At 52.9% G+C, this 22638-nt stretch overlaps 1 protein-coding gene across 3 annotated transcripts; it reads right to left on the bottom strand.

The window, feature by feature from the left end:
* Nucleotides 1–1875: 1875 nt before the first annotated feature.
* CSF1 (colony stimulating factor 1) lies at nt 1876–20943 on the bottom strand. 3 transcript variants are annotated; one of them, XM_008175653.4, is made up of 9 exons: nt 20739–20943; nt 17047–17175; nt 12151–12213; nt 11234–11413; nt 9827–10004; nt 6970–8135; nt 6136–6191; nt 5770–5825; nt 1876–4450 (listed from the first exon to the last, which is right to left on the bottom strand). In XM_008175653.4, exons 1-8 carry the CDS (start codon nt 20832–20834, stop codon nt 5771–5773), a joined length of 1923 nt encoding a protein of 640 aa, XP_008173875.2. In that variant the 5' UTR covers nt 20835–20943; the 3' UTR covers nt 1876–4450; nt 5770. The 3 variants fall into 3 exon arrangements, with proteins under 3 accessions (XP_008173875.2, XP_042704877.2, XP_005311609.2); XM_042848943.2 differs by lacking the exon at nt 20739–20943 and adding an exon at nt 18677–20709; XM_005311552.4 differs by having other exon boundaries at nt 4311–4450; nt 6970–7103; nt 20739–20942.
* Between the last annotated feature and the right edge of the window lie 1695 nt (nt 20944–22638).

Here is a 22638-nt window from a genome sequence, read left to right as displayed (position 1 = left end):
CCACCTGGAACAAAGCACTCCCAATTCACACTTTTCAAACAAACAAGCAAGCAATCAAGCACACGGTCAAACTGACCAACTGTCCCAGCAGCAGGCACTCAGATACTCACCTACACAGCCCCCCTAATGCAGCACTTAGCGTACCTCCTCTTGGACAGCTCCCAGGCAAACTCCTGCTGTTAGCCTCTGCTGTTCGCCGCTCAACATAGATGGATAGGTACATAGATGATCTATCTATCTATGTACCTATCCATCTATCTACCTAGATATCCTCCTAGATCTTAGTATACTGATCTATCTATCTATGTAGGATTGTTTGAGGGCACCCATCATCGGGGTATCTAAGCTCCTATAGGAACCCAGGAATTGTCAGACTGGATCAGACCCAAGATCCAGCTAGCCCAGTATTCTGTCTCCATTAGGGTAACCAGATGTCCCGATTTTATAGGGACAGTTCCGATTTTGGGGTCTTTTTCTTATATAGGCTCCTATTACCCCCAACTCCCGTCCTGATTTTTCACATTTGCTGTCTAGTAACCCTAGTCTCCATGACTGTGGGTAGCATCAGCTGCTTCAGAGGAAGGTGTCAGAACCCCGCAGTAGCAGATATGGGGTAATCTACCCTGACATTGTCTCCCCCGATCTCAAATAATTAGTGAGATTGGCTTAAATCCTGACTCATGAATGTTCTTTAGCCTTGAAGATTTCCGCTGTTATTCCAATGATTTAGATTGTGTTAGTATTTAGGAACCTCAGGTATGGAGCTACCCCGCTGCACTAGTTCTGTGTTTCTGCAGCGCCTTGCCTTTGGGAGCTGGAGGTAAGTCTTTCCTAAGTCTAGTCATCATGGGGATCCAAAGCCACCCCCATTGCTGAAGACCCCTTAGAGGATGGTTTTCTCCATCATCCCCTCCAGCTCCCTGCCCCACAGAGCTGGCCATTGACGCAAACCTAAGTCGCTCGGCTGACCTGGTAACAACATGAGCTGAATGCTTCACTCCTGAGCCCGACATGTGGCTTCCCTTCATAGAATCTCAGGGTTGGAAGGGACCTCAGGAGGTCGTCTAGTCCAACCCCCTGCTCAAAGCAGGACCAAACTCAACTAAATCAAAGGCTGAGAGCAGGGTGAGCGCTTAACAATGACCAGCAAGCACAAGTCCACTACCCAAGAGTTACAAAGTGCCACACATCCGTGTTTATTATTATTGTTAAATACATACGGTGTTTTCTATTTTTTTTTTAAATAGACATTATTTATTAAATGACTTTGTATAAAATAATTCACAATTTCGAAGTATAAAAATACGAGAAACAAACAACACAGTTGGAATCAAAACAATAACTCCCTTTGTTGGGAGCTATTCTCCCATCTGCTAATATATGTGGAATAACATGACATGGCAGGTGCATAGCTCTAGTAGACAGAGTCAGACCCTGGATTGTTAGCCCCACATCCTCAGTTGGCATAAATCAGTGGAGATCCACTGCTTGCCATAGAGATACATTGGCTGACGCCAAACCAAGATCTGGCCAGTTGACGAGCAGGTGGACTTTACAGGCATGATTCTGATCCTATTTACAATCAGTCTGACTCCACTGAACTAAGTGGAATTACTCCTGGTTTACACAGGGGTACGTGAGATCCGAAGCAGACTCTCTGTGCCCTTGACACCTGAGCTGTGTGTATATCTCACCACACTCGCACGCCACACTGGAAGTGGAATGTGCCTTTGGACTTAATAAATATACTTAAAGAAAAATATTAATAATTTAAAAATATTGGTTTTAAATAGGTTTTCTCCCACCGTTTAAAAAAATAAAACATTTATTGCTGAAAGCAGAGACGTCCCCATCTTCAGAGTTGGGGGCCAATCAGCAGAGTTCCATAGTTAGACTGATTTACACCTGCTCAGCATTTGGCCCTAGAATCAGATCAGATGCTGAGTGTCAGCAAAGTTTGATGTCATGGCCAGATCCTCAGCTGGCGTAAACTGCTGAAGGCAATGGGAACTCTGCCGAATTACTCCAGCTGGGGATCGGGCCCAATGTGGGCTCTTCTGCCATATGATGCAGAGCAGGCCCGTAGCAGGAGAAAGACAACGGTGCGTTTGGGGGGTGGGGGGAAGGAGGTCAGATGGAGTGAGGGGAGGGCGCAGATCAGCTGGAAGAGTAACGCCTTCTCCCCAGCGGTGGAGGATCCTGGAGGGGAGAGCGAAGATCAGAGAGAGGCTGGAGGCAAATATGAGGTCTGAGTGGTCAAACAGGGTTAATATCTGAACGGGACGGGCCACCAGTGCAGGGGATGGAAGAGGTGGGTGGCACAGCCCCCTCCCGGGGAGCGGAGGTGACCGAGGCCGTCTGGAGCCCTCTGCAGACTGGGCTGCCAAGATTAAGAAGGGGGCATGTCAACAGCGCAACGGGAGCTCTGGTGGCCCACTGGATCAAGTCGAGCAGTTGGGAGTTGTGGGACATGCATTGGGTCCAGATGCTGACTCACTGTGTGATCTGTTCTCAGCTCAGTATGGGCCTGAATCTCTGAGCCTCAGCGGCACAATGGGGACAGCACGGAAGGCTGGCAAAGCTCCCTGGCATTTTAACAGCTGAGCCAGGAGGTGACTAAAGACAGGGATGAGCCTAACTGCGATCAGCTTGAAATCGGCCCGTGTCCCACTTCCTGACCGGAGCTATATAGATGGTTCGCACCAGCTAGCACAGGGCTGTCACTTCCAGGGGGCATCATGATCTCCACACAATGTAATTCGCAAAGTGAGTTCCATCCCACATGACCTTACTGAGATATACACACAGGATCAAAGGCCCGTTGGTCTGTTGCACCCATGTTATTGGATAAAAAGTCCTCGACAGAACAAGACCTATTCAGTCTCTTAAAGCACAGTCATAAACATCCAGTCCGGAACACAAGACCAGCTTGCATTAGAACGCCTCCCACCGGCCGTGACCCACCGCCTGCAGTTCCCACCGCCGGTCACGCCCGCTCTCTCCAATAAAATACTTTACAGGAGAGGGAAATTTCTCCAATACATTAATGCATAAAGGCAGTTCTCCCAACCTGAGGCCGGCTCAGGGTCATCAGCAACATCATGACAAGCAGAATGCCTGCACAGGGAATGGGGGAGGAGGACGGAATGATAGACAGAAGGCACAAGAAGGATGGACAGCCAGCTGAGAGTAGGGGAAGGGAGCGGTGGAGACTAACCCAAACACCAGCCAGCCCCTATTGCTCCGGGGGAAGCAGGAGAGTTAAAATTCACCGTGTAGAGGTTTTCTTTCCCTTCAGGAGCTGGGACCTGTGACCCCAATTTGTAGCCCTATTACCCACTCTGCAGCATGTCCTGGGTATGGGAGGGAGCAGGGTCCCCTAGAAGTCAGGGTGCCCCTTCCTCTCTTTGCAGGGCCTCGACCCCCTCACTGGAGTGCAGGGGGATGGAGGGGCGGACTGGAGAGAGGACAGGGACATACTTTGCAGGGGTGGGAACCCCAGAGGTCAGAGACCGATCCCAGAGTCCAATATGCTGAGCCAACAGGCGTCTGGCGAAGGGCGTGGGGGGAGGAGGGGCCAGACAGCCAGACACAGCAGCCTCGTGGCATGGAGGGGACCGGCACTGGCTCATGCATGTAGTTAAAAACGACTCCTGAAAGGGGCCATCTGATGATCACACAAGGGGGTATCATTCCAAAGCCCACTGTGCCGGGGCAGACAAGAGTGAGTGGCTGGGGGGGAGGGAGGGAGAGAGAGGCAAACTCGGCTCACGGCCAGGTGGCGGCCTATCCGAAAAGCAGCTGATCCCTCTGCCATGTCACGAGATGGAAGAAGCGGGAAGAAAGAGACCCCAGCCCGCAGTCCCCAGCCCTCCTGCATCCAACTCCGACCCAGAGCACGCAGGGAGCAACGACAACCTGGCTGGCTCAGCAGAGTCCTCTCATTCCTGCCCAGGCATGCCCCTTCTCGCCGAGCCCTCCACGGCAGTCACAGCCAGCCCCTGAAGGAGCCAGTGTCAGGCCATCTGAACTCGCTGCAGAGTCCACCTAACCCTTTCCAGGCTGGAGAGGATCAGACAATGTGATTCCCAGGACTGTTTATCTCCCTTCATCAGAGCCAAACTTTGTCCATCCTGGTGGCAGTGGGTGATCCTGCAGGCTGCTCTGGCTTGCCAGTAGCTAGAGAGCAAGGGGTGGGATTGGCCGGGGCATGGGGAACCGCGGAACCCGGGCTCCAGTGCCAAGAATAAACAGCATCCATTTCCAGATCTTTCAGTCTCTCCCGACCTTGCAGAGAGGAAGAGAGAGCGAGAGCAAGGGATGGTCGTTGGCACTTGGGACGACGGAGGAGGGGTCCAGCTGCTGCAGATTCTCCTCCAAATGGGGCTGAGATCCCACACAAAAGGGAGGGTTCGAAGCCGCTGCTCCTCCTGGGACAGGAAAGGCCCAGCTGGAAAGGAAAGAAGAGCAAAATCAGTGCGGTGACATGGGCTGCTCCAGGGAGACATGGAAGGGTGGCTGATGCGGGGCTGAGATTCTCCTGAGCGCAGGAAGCAGCTGCATGCCCAGCCAGGCTTAAGTGTTTACCCAGAAGGGAGTGGTCGGGCTCACTGATATTCAGTGTTTATGCCAGAGGCTCCCAGCTTCCTCAAGTTGCAGGAGTGGAGCCTTTTGACAGGTGGGGTTGTTTACCTGCTCACAGACACTTCATGCTGGGTTGCACTAAACTGAAACTAGAATAGCTAAAAGTAGACAGCTGGGTAGGAAGAAACCAGCCTGCAGAACAAGGTGCTCAGGGGATCAGCATCTATCCGAGGGTTACGGGCTGTTGGGTTTGTCTAAGAGGGAATGTCAAGTGCAGTTGGCTCTGCAAAACTGGCATGGCATGGCCCTGGGTTTAGAGTCAGTCACACCAAACCAAACCTGCCCAGTAGACAAGGAAAAAGGTGATTCCCCTCCCCTGGGATCTGAGAGTCCCGCTGGGTTCTTCCCTCCTTGCAAATCACCGGTCAGAAAGGTTTTACAGGCCAAATTAGGTGACCCTTGTGCAGCCCCATTCCCAGCAGTGGGTTTGCAGAGGGGTCACAGAATGGCATTGGCACTTAATAACCAGTTCTGCCAAAACACAGCAAGGAACAGACTCCAGAGTCCAGACCCTTCTCCCATAGCCGGGCTGGCTTTGCAGGGCAAATGGGAACAGACTCCCGACCCTTCTCCCCTACCCGGGCTGGCCCTGCCAGGGCAAATGGGAACAGACTCCAGACCATTCTCCCATAGCCTGAATGGCCCTGCAGGGCTACCAGGAGCGACCCGAGCAGGAACTCAGCACTGACTCAGATGCCCCCAGGAGCACATTTGTAGAGTAGGGAGAGGACAATTTCAGAGCCACTTTTCAGAGCAGAACTGCCCTTTACAGCTGAACACATCCCTGGCTGGCAGAAGCCTGATCCACCACTGCCAGCCCCGATCCAGATTAATGGCGTTCCACCCAGTTATGCCAGTGCTGAATGTGGGTCCTAGATGGGAACCAGACAGTGACAATTAAATTCCCCGTTGCCAAGGGCCTTGCAAAACAACTAGGAAACCTGGAAGCAATTTCTAGGTGCTTAAGCTGCCAAGCAATAAGCTGGCAGCCTTGTGCTCAGCGCCTGGCTGAATATTAACCCCAGGGTCTGCATAAGCCATTCCGAACTCCCCGCTGTGCCGGGCTGCAGGACAGGGGCCTGATTTAAAGGGGGGTTGTCATCCGGATAAAGTGGAGCGCCTTACCTCATAGCTCGCCCTGCACCCGCAGCTCCAGAGGCTCCTCCACTCCATTCAGCGGTCTGCAAAGAGAAGCAATATCCAGGGGTTCAAACCAATGCCAGGGGCTGAATGTGGGAAGAAGGTTCAGCTGGTGATGCCCGTCCGTGCCGCACAGGGAGATGCCTGGTGCCCCTCACTGCCAGGCAGCAACTCATTGGCCATGCAGGGGCTGGGTCTGCAGCAGGCTCTTGGGCCAAGCGCTCCAAGGTGGGAGGCCAGAGGGATAGGACACTGCATGCCAGAGAAGAGGCCGCAAAGGCCACTGAGTCCCAGAGGAAGAGAAACCTCAGTTTTGCAGCCCTAGGTTGTAGCCTCTCCACAGTCTCTTACCTTCCCTCCGGCTCTTCTAGGACATTCCCTCTGTGCTGCAGCTGTCTCTCCTGGGTCTGTGTGGGGGAAATAGAAGGATCAGTCTTGGACTGGTTGGGAGCCTAGGTAGGGGTCTGTGCTGCCAGCAGGGAACTCCCTCCATGAGGGGGGAAGCTCCTGGGCCCTTTCTATCCCCTTCTCCCTGCAGTGGGCAGTGCCCCAAGATGCCAGAGCCCTGGGGGGTAGAGTCCCCAGTGTTAGCCAGAGCCTTGGGGGGAGGTGTGAACAGACAGGCTCTCCCGTGGGAGGAGGCAGCCAGGGTGGGCAGCTGGGACTGGAGTCTCTTCCCCACCCCCGACATCCCCGCCTGGGCCCATCCCTCACTGCAGTCATAGCCCCAAACACACTCCCATGGAGCAGGGGGATGGGACGTTCCCAGTTACGAGAACTGCACTCCCCACACCCTACCCTTCCACCTGAGCCCCTCCAGTACTTTGCAGTCCCTGATGAGTGTGCCCTGCAAGGTATTTTACAGCGGGGGAAACTGAGGCATGGCTATTTGGGGGGGGGGGGGAGAGTGACTTGTCCAAGGCCACCTCACAGAGCTGGGAGCAGAACCCAGGCCTCCTGACTCCCAGCCTCCTGCTCTAACCACTCGAGATGCTGTCTCAGTGCTTGGGTGGTGCGGGGTTTTCCCCAGGTGCCCACACCTACTTGGTTGACAGAATGGGGCTGGGGGATGATGTGTCTTTAACCCACTAGCCAGCACTGCCTGCAAGACACCCCCTGCCCGACCCGGGAGCTGCTGGGACTAGCCAACGTGCCCCAGTGGGGGTGGCTTGGTGAGGCGCTTACCCTGGATTTATGCTTGTAGAAGAGGAGGCCTCCGACGGCCAGCAGGATTGCCACGATCGTCAGGATTGCCACCAGCACATAGGACATGACCTCCCGCTGGGTCTCCTTGGGCTGTGCCTCTTTCCTGCGCCGGTCTGTGTTCGGAGGAAGGATGTTAAGGTCAGGGATGGGCCCTGCCAGGCTGTCGTCGGGGTCTCTGAACCTGGGCAGCCCCCCTGTTCTCTTTCCTCGGAGCTCCGTGGTGCGCTGCATGTCTGGGGCTTTGCCCTGCCCTGCTGAGTGCTGAGGACTCTCCCCAGGGGGTGTCTCTGGGGCAGGGGGGCTGTCAGTGGTAGCAGCCATCCTGGAGAACCGTTGCTGCACTACAGAGATGGGCTCCTTGGAGCCCAGAGAGGGGATCGGCCACAGCTCACTGGGCAGGGGGGTCACCAATTGGCCACCAGGGTCTGCTCCCGAGGCCTCCACTGCCTCGGATGTCAGGGCTGGGCTGGACAGGGCATCGGCACTGCTGGGATCCATCAGGTGGGTGCTTGGCTCTGCTGCTGAGAATGCCCAGGTGGCTTGGGTGACCTCTTCTCCTGCCTGTGGTTGGGTCTGCTTCGCGCTGGGGGATGGGTCAGGTGAACCAGGCGTGTGGAGGAACTTTCTGACCCCAGTCGGCCATGCTTGGATTTGCTCAGTCTCTGTCCCGGTGGGATGGATCTCTTCCCTCTGTAGCATCTCTCCACCAGAGGCCGGGAGGGTGGGATGGGAGGTGAAGATGTCCTCAGTGCTACGGGGCTCCTGGCTGGGAGGTTCGGTTAGGTCCAGGAGCGGTTCGGTGCTGATGGACCCACTACCAGGTCCCTGTGATGCTGATGCTAGTTCCAGTTCTGCTGGTGGTGAGGACACACTGGCAGAAATGCCAGCCCAGACAATAGCAACCAGACCTCTGTGCGTGCTCCTTGATACCCTGGGCTTAACGCTGCTGTCTAACTTGACTGGGGTCTGCGTGGCACCAGGCCGGCTGTTTGCCAGGCGGGTGCTGGCAGCTGCCTCCTTGCTGCCCAGGTGGGGTACAGTGGAAGGGAAGGGCTTGGTGGCCAAGGCTGGGCGGGGAGAGGCTGGGGGTCCCTCACGAGGGGAGCTTGGGGATGGACAGTTGCAGTCACGATCAGTCACCACACCTGAAAGAACCAGAGAGAGAGAGAAAGGCCATAGAGTAACCAGCCTCCAGGAAGAGCAGGGAACAGCCTTTAGGCTTTTCCCCTTCCCCCGCCCTGCCCCAGGATCCAGCCTTAGCTTGGGTGGGCTGGTGCCAGAGCCACTGAAACAAGGCCAAAGCGAAACAGAGAGAGTTCAAAATGAGGACAGTGCCAGGCAGAGCAAAGAGAGGGTGTGAGCTGCCCAGAGAGGCTGTGAGATGCAGACCCGCAAGCATCACACAGAGAGCAGCCCAGGAGCTGGGGAGTGGAAGCGATTAGCGAGAAGGAAGGGGTCCAGAAGGCGCGCAGACAGCAGGACCGGGGACAGAGGGAGAAGTGGTGGTAGAGGGCCGGTGCATGGAGATCGGGGCTGGGATTGTTAGTGTGCCTGAGCAAGGCAGTGTCCACATGGCTGCAGGCCCTTGTCCAGAGGCAGCGGAGGGTCTGAGGCTCGTGTCATCACCAGCAGCAGCTGCACAAGCAACAGGATCCGCGGGAGGGGAGTGTTAGTTTCACCATGTCCCCTCGTCTCAGTCACAAGACACAGGACAGATCCTACTTGTGGGGAGGACAGATGGGAGCTTCTTCTTGATGTGCATGCAAACATATCACATGCAACATGGACCCGGACACAGGCAGCCCGCAGGGACAGACAATAGCACGGCATCTTCCACTCTGCCTTTACAAAGTGCCCCCCTGATCGGAGCCAGGTAGCCGGAGAACAGGATGATTTTCTCCACTGTACAGGTGGGGAAACCGAGGCACAGGGCAGGAACGCAACTTGGCCAGTGTGTCGGTGGCAGAAAGCAGCCAGGAGCCCTGCCTCCTAGAGCTGTGCCCGAGCCACAAGTCCGTCCTTACTCCCAGACGAGCCGCTGCAGATAAACGACTAGGCCCCAAACCTGCAGCCCAGCCTGAGTCAGGTTTGAGGTTTGCTTCGAGCCTTTTTCACGTTACTAATTTCTGCTCCTGCCTCTGAACTTCCTGGTTTCGGCTAGAGGCAGAAATACTGCAAACGCGGTTGCTGTATTTGCAGTACTACAGCCAAATCCACAGCCCCAGAGAGCCATTCAGCCCTCTTCTCAGAGCAAAGAGTGAGACCAACACGTCCAAAACAACTTCCCAATTTGGGAGCCTCTCTCTGACCCAGGGGCGCTGGAACAATTTGTACAGTGGGGGTGCTGAGAGCCATTGAACCAAACTGTCAACCCTGGATATAATGGACACCACTTCAAGCCAGGGGGTGCGGCAGCCCCCCTAGTTCCAGCACCTATGCTCTGACCCGTTTGGAGCTTTCTCCCTCATTAGCAGTCACACAAATGCAAACCTGCCCAGTACACACACACAAATACATGCATGCACAGAGAAATGCAGATATACACACACACAGGTAAGCATAGTCATAAAGACACGCACATGGGTGCAATCCAGTGCAGATGCATGTGAGCACACCAACATATACACACCCCCTCGTGACGCCACAAACAATATGCACACCCATTCACAGGGACAAACGCTCGCACACACAAGCATGCTCCTGTGTAAAAGCTGCAGTCTCGGAATGGTATAAATCTCCACAACGATCAGGCATGTGAATCACTGCCCCGGCTGGCGTTAGATGATGCAGCTCAAGAGGAGGGGGCCCAGGGAGACCAGCTGTCCTAGTTTCTCACCTAGAGATGGCGATTCCTTTTTCAGGGCGTCAGAGCACTTCTGGTAGGTTTTGCTGCAATCGCGTTTGAAATCCACATTTTTGTCTAAGAGGTCCATAACTTGTTGAAAGAAATCCTTCACCTTCTGTAGCATTTTCTCGGGAGGCATGGAGAACTCCTTGGAGCAGGCCTGGGAGAGCTAAGCAGAGAGCAGGACTCAGGAGCCAGGAGGCAACCCAGAGAGCAGAAACTGGGTCAAACTCCCCCTCGTCCTATGATTGCCAAACCTCTAGGAGCCCCAGGTACCGCAATAGGTTTGACTCTCCCCTCGCAGCTCTATGGCAATCAGTGAAACTACTCGGTGTAAACACGGTCTGAGGGTAAGATCAGGACCACTGGGTCTGATCCCATTCTCATTGAAATCAATGGGAGTCTTCCCATGTCCCCCCAGTGAGATCAGGATCGGGCCCACTCAGTGTGATCCTACTCCCATTGAAGTCAGTGGGAGATTTGTCACTTCCACCAGTGAGACCTGGATCAGGCCCATTTACACCCAGGCTGGGATTCCAGGTGCTCTTGGCAGGAGCAAATGCAGGTAGAAAAGCATTAGGGAGAAGACTGAGCTTGGATGGTGATACCGTTGGTGCCTGGGCCCTTTGAGTGACTCTGGCCTAGAGCAGTCCACAGGGGAGCTCCCAGCCAAAGTCACTGTCCCCTGCTGGGAGTAGAGTCTGATACACCTGAGGGCTGCAGAGCAAAGTCCCGTAATTCCTTGTGTTTGCGCATGCTGAGAATTAGCCTGCGCCCCGGGTCACCCAAAGCAAGTCTTCCATTGCTCCCGCTCCATGCTGTTCAGGATTCCCCCCATCCACCAGTGTAGCTCTGGGAGTCTCTCAAGAACTCCTGAGGCTCTTGGACTTTTACACTGCTATTTTCACAGGGGAGGCTCTTGCCAGGGAGGCTGGGAATATTCCCAGCTTTGTGCTTCCTGCTCTGCTCTTTCATCTGCCAGGCCGGGACCCTCTGACCCCAGCTCCAGCTTTAATTAGCCCAGTGTGTGGTTAATGATCATTCCCAGCCAACAGCAACCACCAATCACATATTGGGTCACAGCACGGAACTTCTTCATAGAATCATAGAAGATTAGGGTTGGAAGAGACCTCAGGAGGTCATCTAGTCCAATCCCCTGCTCAAAGCAGGACCAATCCCCAACTAAATCATCCGCAGAGGCCACCCTCCAGAGTCCATGTGGTCACCCTCAGAGTGCTCTGGGAGTTAGTCTCTTCCCAGTAGGGACGTCCACCCAGCTTCCTAGTGCAGCAGGGACCAGCCTGCACCAAACCGTTCCATTCCACTGAGGGCTGCGAGCCCTCCTCTCGTCCCTTTGCCCATTAGCCTAGGGATCTGCAGCTGGCTCTCAGAACGTACCTCGCGCTCGTGTTCATCCTGGTCGTCAATGCACGAAACTTCATTCTCGTCGATTTTCTTGTACATGTTTTGTACGTCTTTTGTCTTGTTAAAATTATCTGAGTTCGTCTTGAATTTCATTTTGTCAAGGATGTCCTCCAGCCGAGGGAAAGCCGCTTTGACAAAGCAGATAGGGTCACCCTGCAACGCAAAAACGGACAGGTTATTGGCCGCAATACAGAACTGCTGCACTGCCCACTGCACTTTACAACCTGGGGTACATGTATCCAGAGAGACTGTTCAGCCCCTGGCCCAGAAAGACGCCTTCCCCCCAGCCCCTGCCATGTTCAAAGATAGCTCTAAGATGATGCAACATTCTGAGCACTCTGAAAATCTGGCCCTTCGTATGTAAGCTATGCTGGCTTTCCTCCCTCCCCACCAGCCCAAATTCAGAAGTGATGTGTAAGGGACGTCAGTTACACCCCAACTTGCTGAAGTGTATCTCAGGGAGCCTAAAGCAGTATCATTTCCATGCTGAAAGGTATAAATTACCCCAGAAATATTCTTATTTGTATTACAATGGTATCTTCAGGGGCCCAGCAGGATCGGAGCCCTATCATGCTAAGTACTGAACATACAAATAGTAAGAGACTCAAAGAGCTTCCTTCCTTAAGGAAAAATTACCAACCGCCATTTTGCAGAAGGGAAACTGAGGCACAGAGCAATTAAATGAGTTTCCCAAAATCACACAAGGAGTCTGTGGCCACAATGGAAATCAAGCCCCGCTCTTTGAAGGCTACAGGCCCCTCCTTTCTCTCCAGGCTGCTGAGACTCCCCTCTGGATTTAGCTCCTCTCGTCCCCGGGGTTAATGCACAGACTGACATCCTGAGGAATTGCTTGGCTCAGGCTAGCAGGTGGTCAGACAAAGCCCACTCACCAATTCCTGCTCATCAATGAACTCAAAGGAGACGTGGCAGGACATCAGCATCTGGGAGTCAATCTGCAAATGAGAAGCACAATGTCACGCTGCAGCCCTTTAATAGGAATCCAGCCAAACTGCCGCTCCCCTCTAAGCAGGCACCTGATAATCGCACCAGCCCCTAGGGCCTGCAGAGAGGAGAATCAGCAGAGCAGGAGGAACCCAGCTGCTCTGGATAGGATCAGTGCAGGGCACCATGCAAGGAAGCCCCACAGGAAGGGACTCCTTGCACTATGTACAGGGCTCCCTAGCATTACAGGTTCACTTCCGGGGACCAGAGATTCATCTCAGCATCTGTCATTCTAACACATACTAAATACATTCTTCCACGCAATCTATCATTTTTCCATCCAGGTTTTAAAACCAGATCCCTGCCTCTGTTCTGCAGACATGCTTGTGATTATAGTCTCTCGTCACAGAGGAATTTGCCCTACTGTCCTGGCCAAAATGTTCTCCTCTGTGTCACTCAGCTGCGACTCATCTCCCCATACACAGCTGCATTTTAGAGGTGGATGCAGGATTTTTTGTAACATGCTTTGGATCCTTGTTGCTGGAAGGTACAATATAACTGTCAGATGCTGTTATTCCAGGCAATTCACTGGAGGTCCAGAGGGTAAACAGATATAATGAAGGAACAGGCAGTTCTGTGGAGAGGCGTAGCCCTGATGAGGCTTTTAGCATTCCCAATCCTCAGCCAAACAAACAAGAGGCAATCGTCCTTCTTCATCGGGGGCCAGGATCTGCCTTGTCAGAGGAAAGCAAAAGGCCATAAAAACCAACCCCGCTGCCCCTGGCTCTTCACACGCTGACTCAGCGCTTTGCAGAATAACTTTGCAGGGGAGCTGAGTGCAACAGCAACTGCATCTGAAAAGGCCCTGACCGGCAGAGGTTTTCAATTTCAGGACGAAAAGCTCTCCTCCGGGGAGTACGGGAACGACTCCGAGTCTGCGTTCCAGGCTAGGAAGAAACAGGGCTGCCAGGAGAGCATGTATTATTGGGAACAATTGTTTCATTATCCACTGGGCCTGTAGTGAGGTGGTTGCTAGCAAACATTTATTAGATACAGAGTAGAGCTGACTGAGGTGGCACAGGGAGGGGGTGTGCGGCTGTGATCCCTGCAGCAGGCCGGAGAACACAGGAGGGAAATCCTCTGATCAGCCCTGCTATCTTCGAGTTGACTTCACACTCCCGGCTCGGACCTTTGTGCCCAAAGCAATGAGGACATGGCAGCCATCCAACCGAGGGAACTTTCGACTTTGGACTCGGTCAGAGCTGGGACAGCAGCAACAACTGGATTAGTGGCCGAATGCTTGCCTGGGGACACAACATCTGGATTCACAGCCTGGCTTCCTGGCACAGTATCTAAGTGCTTAAAGGGGTAGTGCTGCATCGGGATCATTAGCGCAGTATTTACACGGTGGAGGCCTGATTGCCCGGTCACTCACCCCTGTGTCAATCTGGAGTAACTCCACGGGGTCTGATTCTCCTCTCACTCCCCCTGGTGTGACTCAGGACTAACCTCATGAAGTGATGACAGTGTAAGTGAGATCTAAACGGGGCCCTGGCTAATTATTAAGGACACAGAATCATAGAACTGGAAGGGATCTCGAGAGGTCATCTAGTCCAGTCCCCTGCACTCATGGCAGGTCTAAGTATCATCTAGCCCATTCCTGACAGGTGTTTGTCCAACCTGCTCTTAAAAATTTCCAATCACAGACATTCCACAACCTCCCTAGGCAATTTATTCCAGTGCTTAACTACCCTGACAGTTAGGAAGTTTTTCCTAAAGTCCAACCTAAACCTCCCTTGCTGTAATTTAAGCCCATTGCGTCTTGTCCTATCCTCAGGGATTAAGAAGAACAATTTTTTCCCCTCCTCCTTGTAACAACCTTTTATGTACTTGAAAAATGTTCTCATGGCCCCTCTCAGTCTTCTCTTTGCCAGACTAAACAACCCCAATTTTTTCGATCTTCCCTCACAGCTCATGTTTTCTAGACCTTTCATCATTTTTGTCGCTCTTCTCTGGACTTTCTCCAATTTGTCCACATCTTTCCTGAAATGTGGCGCCCAGAACTGGACACAATACTCCAGTTGAGGCCTAATCAGCATGGAGTAGAGTGGAAAAATTACTTCTTGTGTCTTGCTTACAACACTCCTGCAAATACATCCCAGAATGATGTTTGCTTTTTTTGCAACAGTGTTATACTGCAAAAAGAACAGGAGTACTTGTGGCACCTTAGAGACTAACAAATTTATTAGAGCATAAGCTTTCGTGGACTACAGCCCACTTCTTCGGATGCAGTGGGCTGTAGTCCACGAAAGCTTATGCTCTAATAAATTTGTTAGTCTCTAAGGTGCCACAAGTACTCCTGTTCTTTTTGCGGATACAGACTAACACGGCTGTTACTCTGAAAAGTGTTATACTGTTGACTTATATTTAGCTTATGATCCACTGTGACCCCCAGATCCCTTTCTGTAGTACTCCTCCCTAGGCAGTCATTTCCCATTTTGTATGTGTGCAACTGATTGTTCCTTCCTAAGTGGAGTACTTTGCATTTGTCCTTATTGAATTTCATCCTATTTACTTCAGACCATTTCTCCAGTTTGTCCAAATCATTTTGAATTTTAATTCTATCCTCCAAAGCACTTGCAACCCATCCCAGCTTGGTATCGTCCGCAAGCTTTATAAGTGTATTCTCTATGCCATTATCTAAATCATTGATGAAGATATTGACCAGAACCTGACCCAGAACTGATCCCTGCAGAACCCCACTCGATATGCCCTTCTAGCATGACTGTAAACTGCTGATAACTACTCTCTGGGAATGTTTTTCCAACCAGTTATGCTACCACTTTATAGTAGCTCCAGCTAGGTTGCATTTCCCTAGTTTGTGTATGAGAAGGTCATGCAAGACAGTATCAAAAGCTTTACTAAAGTTGAGATATACCACGTCTATCACTTTCCCCCTAACCACAAGGCTTGTTAAAGAAAGCTATCAGGTTGGTTTGACATTTTTTGTTCTTGACAAAGCCATGCTGACTGTTATTTATCACCTTATTATCTTCTAGATGTTTGCAAATTGATTAATTATTTGCTCCATTTTCTTTCCGGGTACAGAAGTTAAGCTGACTGGTCTGTAATTCCCCAGGTTGTCCTTATTTCCCTTTTTATAGATGGGCACTAGATTTGCCCTTTTCCAGTCTTCTGGAATCTCTCCCATCTTCCATGACTTTTGAAAGATAATTACTAATGGCTCAGATATCTCCTCAGTCAGCTCCTTGAGTATTCTCGGAAGCATTTCATCAGGCCCTGGTGACTTGAAGACATCTAATTTGTCTAAAGAAAGAACAGGAGTACTTGTGGCACCTTAGAGACTAACAAATTTATTTCAGCATAAGCTTTCGTGGGTTGAAATAAATTATGCTGAAATAAATTTGTTAGTCTCTAAGGTGCCACAAGTACTCCTGTTCTTTTTGCGGTACAGACTAACACGGCTGCTACTTTGAAACCTGTAATTTGTCTAAATAATTTTTAACTTAATTTAAGGACATCCACTTCAGCAGCCAGGGAGAATCAGGAGGGGGAGCTGGAGACATTGCAGGAATTTCCTTTGATTTCTGACTCCGAATCAGCTGGATCCGCTCACAAATCATTTGTGAGCCGAGGAGAAAAAAACGTGCCTGCTGAACCCTGACTTGCCCCGTGTGCCCTCTTTGTACTTGGCCTTCTGCTGCTGATGCCCTGGCAGCATCCACCAGTATTCAGCCCTGTTAGCCTGTGCAGCAGCTGTGCAAGAAACAAGGCTGGGGAATTCCTCCCAGTACTGGAAGACCAGGAAGGTTCCTGGGTCAGTCCCCTTGTAACTAATCCTGCGGGGGACTGCCAGATTCCCAAGGTTAACCCTTTGGCAGCTGCAGATCTCAAGTGCTCCATCGTCCTCCTAAATGCTCACGAGGTTCACAATCCAGACTGAGCCAGGGTTCATTCCAAGGAAGGGCTAGAAACTGCCTTCCCCATAAGTCTTCCTCTCCCTTCCGATGCAGAAGAGAGGAATGTGGGGCTGGGGCTACAGGAGATCCCAGACCTAAAGGACCAGCCTGCAATCAGCACAGCTTGGAATGTACCTACGCACAACCCATAACCCTGCAAACTGTGTCAGTAGGGTTTTGTGTGGGTAGAAAGGCATTCCTACTCCACTCCAACGTCTTATCTATCCTCCAGCTGATGACAGATGGGTAGATATCTTTCTCTTTCCTTACTTCTGCAATCTCTCCCACATTCGCCATCCCTTTCTCTTCCATCCTCACTCCTTCCCTGCCAGTGACTGTGGGCTCACATCCCCATCCCAGTGATCCAGCCCATCCTCTATGCTGGAGCCAATGCTCATTAACAGCAAATCCCAATGTATGCCGGTGAGCAGCGAGGCCATCCAGGGGATGTCTCTGCTTCCCACAGCTATCACCACTGCCCACCTCCCCCTTGTTTTGATAGGTCTCTCCCCTGGATTTTTTGCTCCATGTGGGAGCCTTGCTTCTGGATGGCCTATCATCGGTCTCATTCATGTGGGGCACAAAGACTGATCTCACCTGGGGCAGGGGCTGGTCGGACCTGCAGCCCCAGCTAATCTGGCCCTCTAGAGTCCATGGCATGACTACCTGTCTCCCCTGGCTCAGGCATCAAACTCAGCAAGTACTATTCTCACTTGGCAGAGGCATTGGTCTCGTCGAGTGTGGACCTGGAGGACACCACGCACTCACCTCGCAGGGACCCCTGGCTAGCACCAGGCCCCAGCCTCACCCCATAATGTTCCAGATCCCATCCCACCAGCCACGCTGGCTGGGCATGATACTCACCAGATCCTGCAGATTATCCAGGTGCTTTTTGGTGATGATATTCTCACAGTAGCCTTTCTGCTCAGTTTTGTGGATGCTGCAGGCGGCGAGGAGGAAGAAAGTCAGCAGGGTGCAGGAGACCGGGCATGCCTGAGGAAGGGAGAAGTTGTCAGGAACACTTGCCATCAGAGAATCCATGTCCCTGGGCTCCCTATTGCCCCTATGGCTCCAGGGCAGTATCCCAGTGCTGTTTCCTGTGGCTATCCCCTTGCCTTCGAAAGCTTATGCTGAAATAAATTTGTTAGTCTCTAAGGTGCCACAAATACTCCTGTTCTTTTTGCGGATACAGACTAACACGGCTGCTACTCTGAAGCCTTTGCTGTGGATCTCTTTGTGCCAGTCAGTGGACATAGAAGGATGCTGCCAGTCCCCATGGAGAGCCCTATGGATTCCCGATCTATGGCATGTCCCAAAGAACTGCCCGGTTTGTCTGTCTCTCTGCCATACAAATCCTTCTCTCCCTCTGGCGTTAGCACCATTAGCAATGCAGAGATGGCTAAGAGACATGGGCGCTGTGGGCATGGCATGGTAGGCGGGCATCGTGTGGCACTCCACTGGAAGGGTACAAGCTGCACTGATCTGCCTGAGTTGCTGTGCCAGGAGCTCGGGCCACAAATCCTTTTTAGTGGGCACCCAAGCGTTCGGTCTGTGAACACTTCTCCCCTCTCCACTCTCTCCCCCTCCAGGTCTGCTATTATTAAAGGAACAGGTCAGCTGAGCAGCCCCTGCTGGGAATTCCCCAGCCCTGCTCTCCCAGGGCCAGCTGAGCTGCTCTCTTAGAGCCAGGCTGCTGACAGACGCAAATGTGTACAACCCGTCCGTGCAGAGCAGGAAACCGCGGCTGCTGCCACCTGTGCCTCCACCAGTCACTCTCTCGTCCTGTCTCCACCACCCCATCATTTCCCACTCCCTCCATTGCTCTTTGTATCCTCAGGCTCCTTTTCTCACCCCCCTCTCATGCTCCACCTCCCAATGATGGCACCCCTTCTTCCTCCTCTCTTCCTCCCTCCTCCAACCCTCTTCTGCACCCCCCCTTTCCTCATCTCCTCCATCTCTCTCTTTCCCACCACCCCTCCATCCCTCACTCATCCCTGCAGTCTCTCCCTTCCCTTTCTCCTCTCCTGAGAAGAATCTTAATTCACTGACCTCCTCAAATCCATCCATCTCAGAGCCAGTTGCAAATGTGTCCTCCCTTTCCAGGACCCCTCACTGCCCCTCTGCCCCAGCCTTGAGCTTCTCTTTGCACCTCTTTTTACACTGCCCCATCACTGAGTCATGTCTCTCCGTGTAAGCGGAGGCTAGGCGTTAGCTCCATGAACTCTTTTACACACAATGCAGTTAGCCTGTGGAACTCATTGCCACAATGTAGCAGAGAGGCCAGAATCTTAGCAGGTTTCCAAAAGGGATTGGACATTTATGTGGATAATGAGAACACCCAGAGTCACAAAGGCAAATGCTAAAGAAATAACCAAGAGGCTGAGAAGGGCTATAAACCTGCCTGCTTCATGGCACAACCACCCTCGAACTGACTGGGGTCAGGAGGAAACATTCCCAGGGGAAGGTTAACCCAGGAATGGAGGGTTCCTTGCACCTTCCTCTGAAGCAGCTGGTGCGTGTCACAGTTGGACACAGGATGCCGGGCTAGAGGGCTGTTCTTGTGTTCCTATGGCATTAGCTGTAACCTCCCGCCCTGGAACTCCAATGTTTTCAGGGAGCTGGATCCATGGACCCTTCTATTAACTCCAGTGGGCTTAGGAACAGGCCCAAAAGGGTACAGCAATGCCTCCTCCGAGCAGGGCATGGGACCTCCTGCACTGTGATCCACATGCTGTCAGGAGTGATCCTGGCCATGCTCCTGAAGGACATGGCAGAGGATTCCCCAACCAGGGCACTCCAACCTCCAAGAGCTGTAGGGAAAACACAGGGCAACCCCGGTGTGACTCCCTTGAAACCAATGGGATATAAATGGATGGGTAAATGAGATAAGTGGAAAATAGCCATCTAATCTATGTACTGTATAATAATGAGAGAGAGAGAGATGTGGTGTATGGGGATAGATAGATGTGGTTTATGGGGATAGATATAGAGATAGATCATAGTATAATGATTGATCTAAGATCTAGGTAAACAGATGAGAATACTAAGATATATTTGTCTAGCTAACTATCCTCCTAGAAAGAACAGGAGTACTTGTGGCACCTTAGAGACTAAGGTGCCACAAGTACTCCTGTTCTTTTTGCGGATACAGACTAACACGGCTGCTACTCTGAAACCTATCCTCCTAGACCTTAGTATACCGATTAATCAATCTAGCTAGCTAACTAGCTAGATCAATATACTAAGATCTAGGAGGATGGATTGGTAGCTAGCTAGCTAAATATATTAAGATCTAGGAAGAGAGTTAGCTAGCTAGCTAGATCAATTGATCGATCAGTATCCTATCTTGCTAACTGTCCTACTAGATCTTAATATACTCATCTAGCTAGCTAACTACATCCATCCTCCTAGATTTTAATATGCCGGTCTAGCTAGCTAGATTGATCAGAATACGAAGACCTAACGGAACAGATAAATAGATAGATAGACATTTAGTATACTGTTCTAGTTAGCTACCTATCAATCCTTCTAGATCTTAGTATTCTGATCTAGCTAGCTAGCTAGATCATTTGATGAATCAGTATCCTAGGACAGTGTCCTAGGACAGTTAGTTAGCTAGATAGACTTGGCCTTTAGTGCTGTGTTCCAACAGGCTGAGGGGATCCCAGTGAAGCAGCCCACTCAAAAGGGTCAAACACAGTCCTCTGGGATGAGTTCTCTCCAAACCATCCCCAAGGTCCTTGTCAGGCCCAGGTCGTGACAAGCTTCCCAGACAGGTGACAAGGAGTGCTGCACAGTCTTCCCAGCCCTGTGCATGCCCCTGCGTGCACCCGCTCCCTCTCCCTGGTATGAAGAGCTCTGTCTTGGCTTAGTCCCCGTTGCAGCTTACAAAACAAGGCACAAAGGAAAGTTTGCCCCAACCTCGCTTCAAGCCCCCGCCCTGCCAGCACACAGTGCAACAAGGAGAGCGCATGCAGGAAAGGACCTGTTGTCTCCATCCAAAGGCAAAGCCCAGCAGAGCGAAGGAGCAAGAAAAGGGCAAAAAGAAGGAGTGTCAGGCAAGGCAGAAAGAGCTGCTCCGAGTTTGCTCCTGCAGGATTGTACTCAGCCAGCCAGGACCATCCTTACAAAACCAAAACGGGACCAAATAACCCAGGCTAGCAAATAACCAGAATCGCTCATAACAGCAGCACACGGTGAGGCGGGCGTCACAAAGGGACTTAGGCACTTCAATACGTTGGCGGACTGGAGCGAGGCGCCTAACGCCCTTGGTGCATCCCAGACTTTTTGCAGGCTGCGTAGCTGCGCCGGGGCTGTCCGCAAAGCGCGGCCGAATGACAGGAGGCGCCGCGGGAGCGCAGCCGGGCCGGCGGAGGGGCGCGCAGAGAGCGCGGCGGGCCAGCCCCAGGGCCAGGGGGGAAGAAGAAGCAGCGAAGGCAGAGCAGGGAGCGCAGAAAAGCAACACGTGCCGCCGCCAGCTGCAGCCCGGATCGCCCAGCGCGGACGGCTCGCTGCGGAGCCCGGCAGCGGGTCCCTTGCGCGCACAGCGCCCCTACCTTGGGGCCGAGCCGGGGCATGGGGACCGCCGCCCGCGGGGCTTCCACCTCCTTGGCGCGGGGCTCGGGGAGCGCGGCGCGGGACGGTGCAGTCATCGCCGCTGCCCCGGGGAGCTGGGAGGAAGTTGCACTTCGTGCAGCGCGGAGAGGAGGAGGTGGCTGTCTCCTGCCTCCGTTCTCCTGGGCTCGGCCCTTATACTGCCTCTCCAGAGCATGTGGTTTATGGGAAATTACCTTGGACGCCAGCCAGCTTTGGCAGCGAGCTCCCAGGCCTGGGCTTTTGTTTCCGCTCGTAGGGGGCGAAATGTGAATGGAAGGGCGAACTGCGGCCAGCCTTTACCATGCAGCAAGCATCAGACCCCCTCCCCCACTCCCCATACACCCTGGGGGGAGGGGAGGGGGTTTCCCCGCCTGGTAGGAATTCCCTGCCCCTCCCCAAGTGGTGTCTGAAAGTTCCAAGCCTCAGAAAGGGGTTGGGAGCCTGAAGGCTCCTTTTCCTTATTTAGTGCAGGCGAGGAGCGGGGTCTAAAGCTAGCTGAGCCATGCTGCTATCCTGGAGTGAAATGTGCCCCCAGCAGTGCCTGCCTTAGGGGATGGGTCCCCGCCCAGGGGGCACCGGTGTAGACAAGGCCAGCTCTAACGTTTTTGCCGCCCCAAGCAAAAAAAAAGCACGCTGCCCCACCGTAACACCCCCCCCCCCGAGTGCTGCGCCGCCGAAACACCCCCCCGAGCGCAGCGCCGCCGAAACACCCCCCTCCCCCCCAAGCGCTATGCCACGCCACCGAAACAAAAACAACCCACCACCCCAGCGCCGCCCGGCTGAAACAAAAGCAACAACAACAAAAAACCTCAAGTGCCGCCCCGCCGAACCAAAAAAAAAAACCCTGTGTGCCCCACCACCACCCCAAGATTGGCCGCCCTTACAAGGTGCCGCCCCAAGCACATGCTTGGTTGGCTGGTGCCTGGAGCCGGCCCTGGGTGTAGAGTCAGAAACTGCTCCCGGCTGGCAGGGGAGCGCTGCATGGGGGGGGCTCCCCCAGATTTCTCCCTGCTTCCTCCTGGCAGAGGAACCTGGGGCGGGGGTGATGCACAGATAGTGCTCGCGACCTCCCCCCCCAATGTTCCTGTGTCCCCATAGTGGACTGTGATGGGGGGAGCGAGGAGCGACACCAAGCGCTCTGGGCATCCAGGTCACTTTCCCCACCTGGGCTGTGCTGGGAGGCATCAGGAGCTGCTGCTCTCCTGCCCTCCCCTTATGCAGCCCAGGTGGGGAAAATGACCTGGATGCAGGGAGAGTTAAGCTGGTGTTGCTCCCAGCTCCCGCCTCCCAACCCCTAGGGGGGCACGGAGGAACAGTGGGAGTGGGGGAGGAGCAGCAAGGCCAGCTGCTCTGTGCATCCAGGTCAGTTTCCCCACGTGGGCACAGGAAGAGGGGTGCAGGGGTTAGAGGCAAAGTGTAGCTGTAGTTTGTACCAGCAAAAGAGGGCTTTGGTTCCTATAGCTTGCACCACTTTCCCAAATGAAATAAGCTATCCCGTAGAACTTCAGAGTTACCAGCATCTGCGGAGTGCAGGTTGTTCATGACTGAAATGTTCACAACACTGAACAAAACGTTCTGGCGGTTCCTTCAAAAGTTCACAACTGAACATTGATGTAATACAGCTTTTAAACGTCATCATGCAAATGCAAAATGCTGCTTTCCCTTGATTTTTTTAATAGTTTACATTTAACACAGAACTGTACTATATTCCCCCCCCCCCACTTTTTATCTCTGCTGCTGCCTGAGTGTGTACTCCCGGTTCCCAATGAGGTGTGTGGTTGCCTGGTCAGTTCGTAACTCTGGTGTTTGTAACTCTAAGGTTCTACTGTACTGGGGAAAGCCCTTTTATGCTGTTACAGC

Source organism: Chrysemys picta, chromosome 4, assembly GCF_011386835.1.
Source record: "Chrysemys picta bellii isolate R12L10 chromosome 4, ASM1138683v2, whole genome shotgun sequence".
NCBI classification, from domain to species: Eukaryota; Metazoa; Chordata; order Testudines; family Emydidae; genus Chrysemys; species Chrysemys picta.
This window is presented reverse-complemented; position numbering and strand designations above follow the sequence as displayed.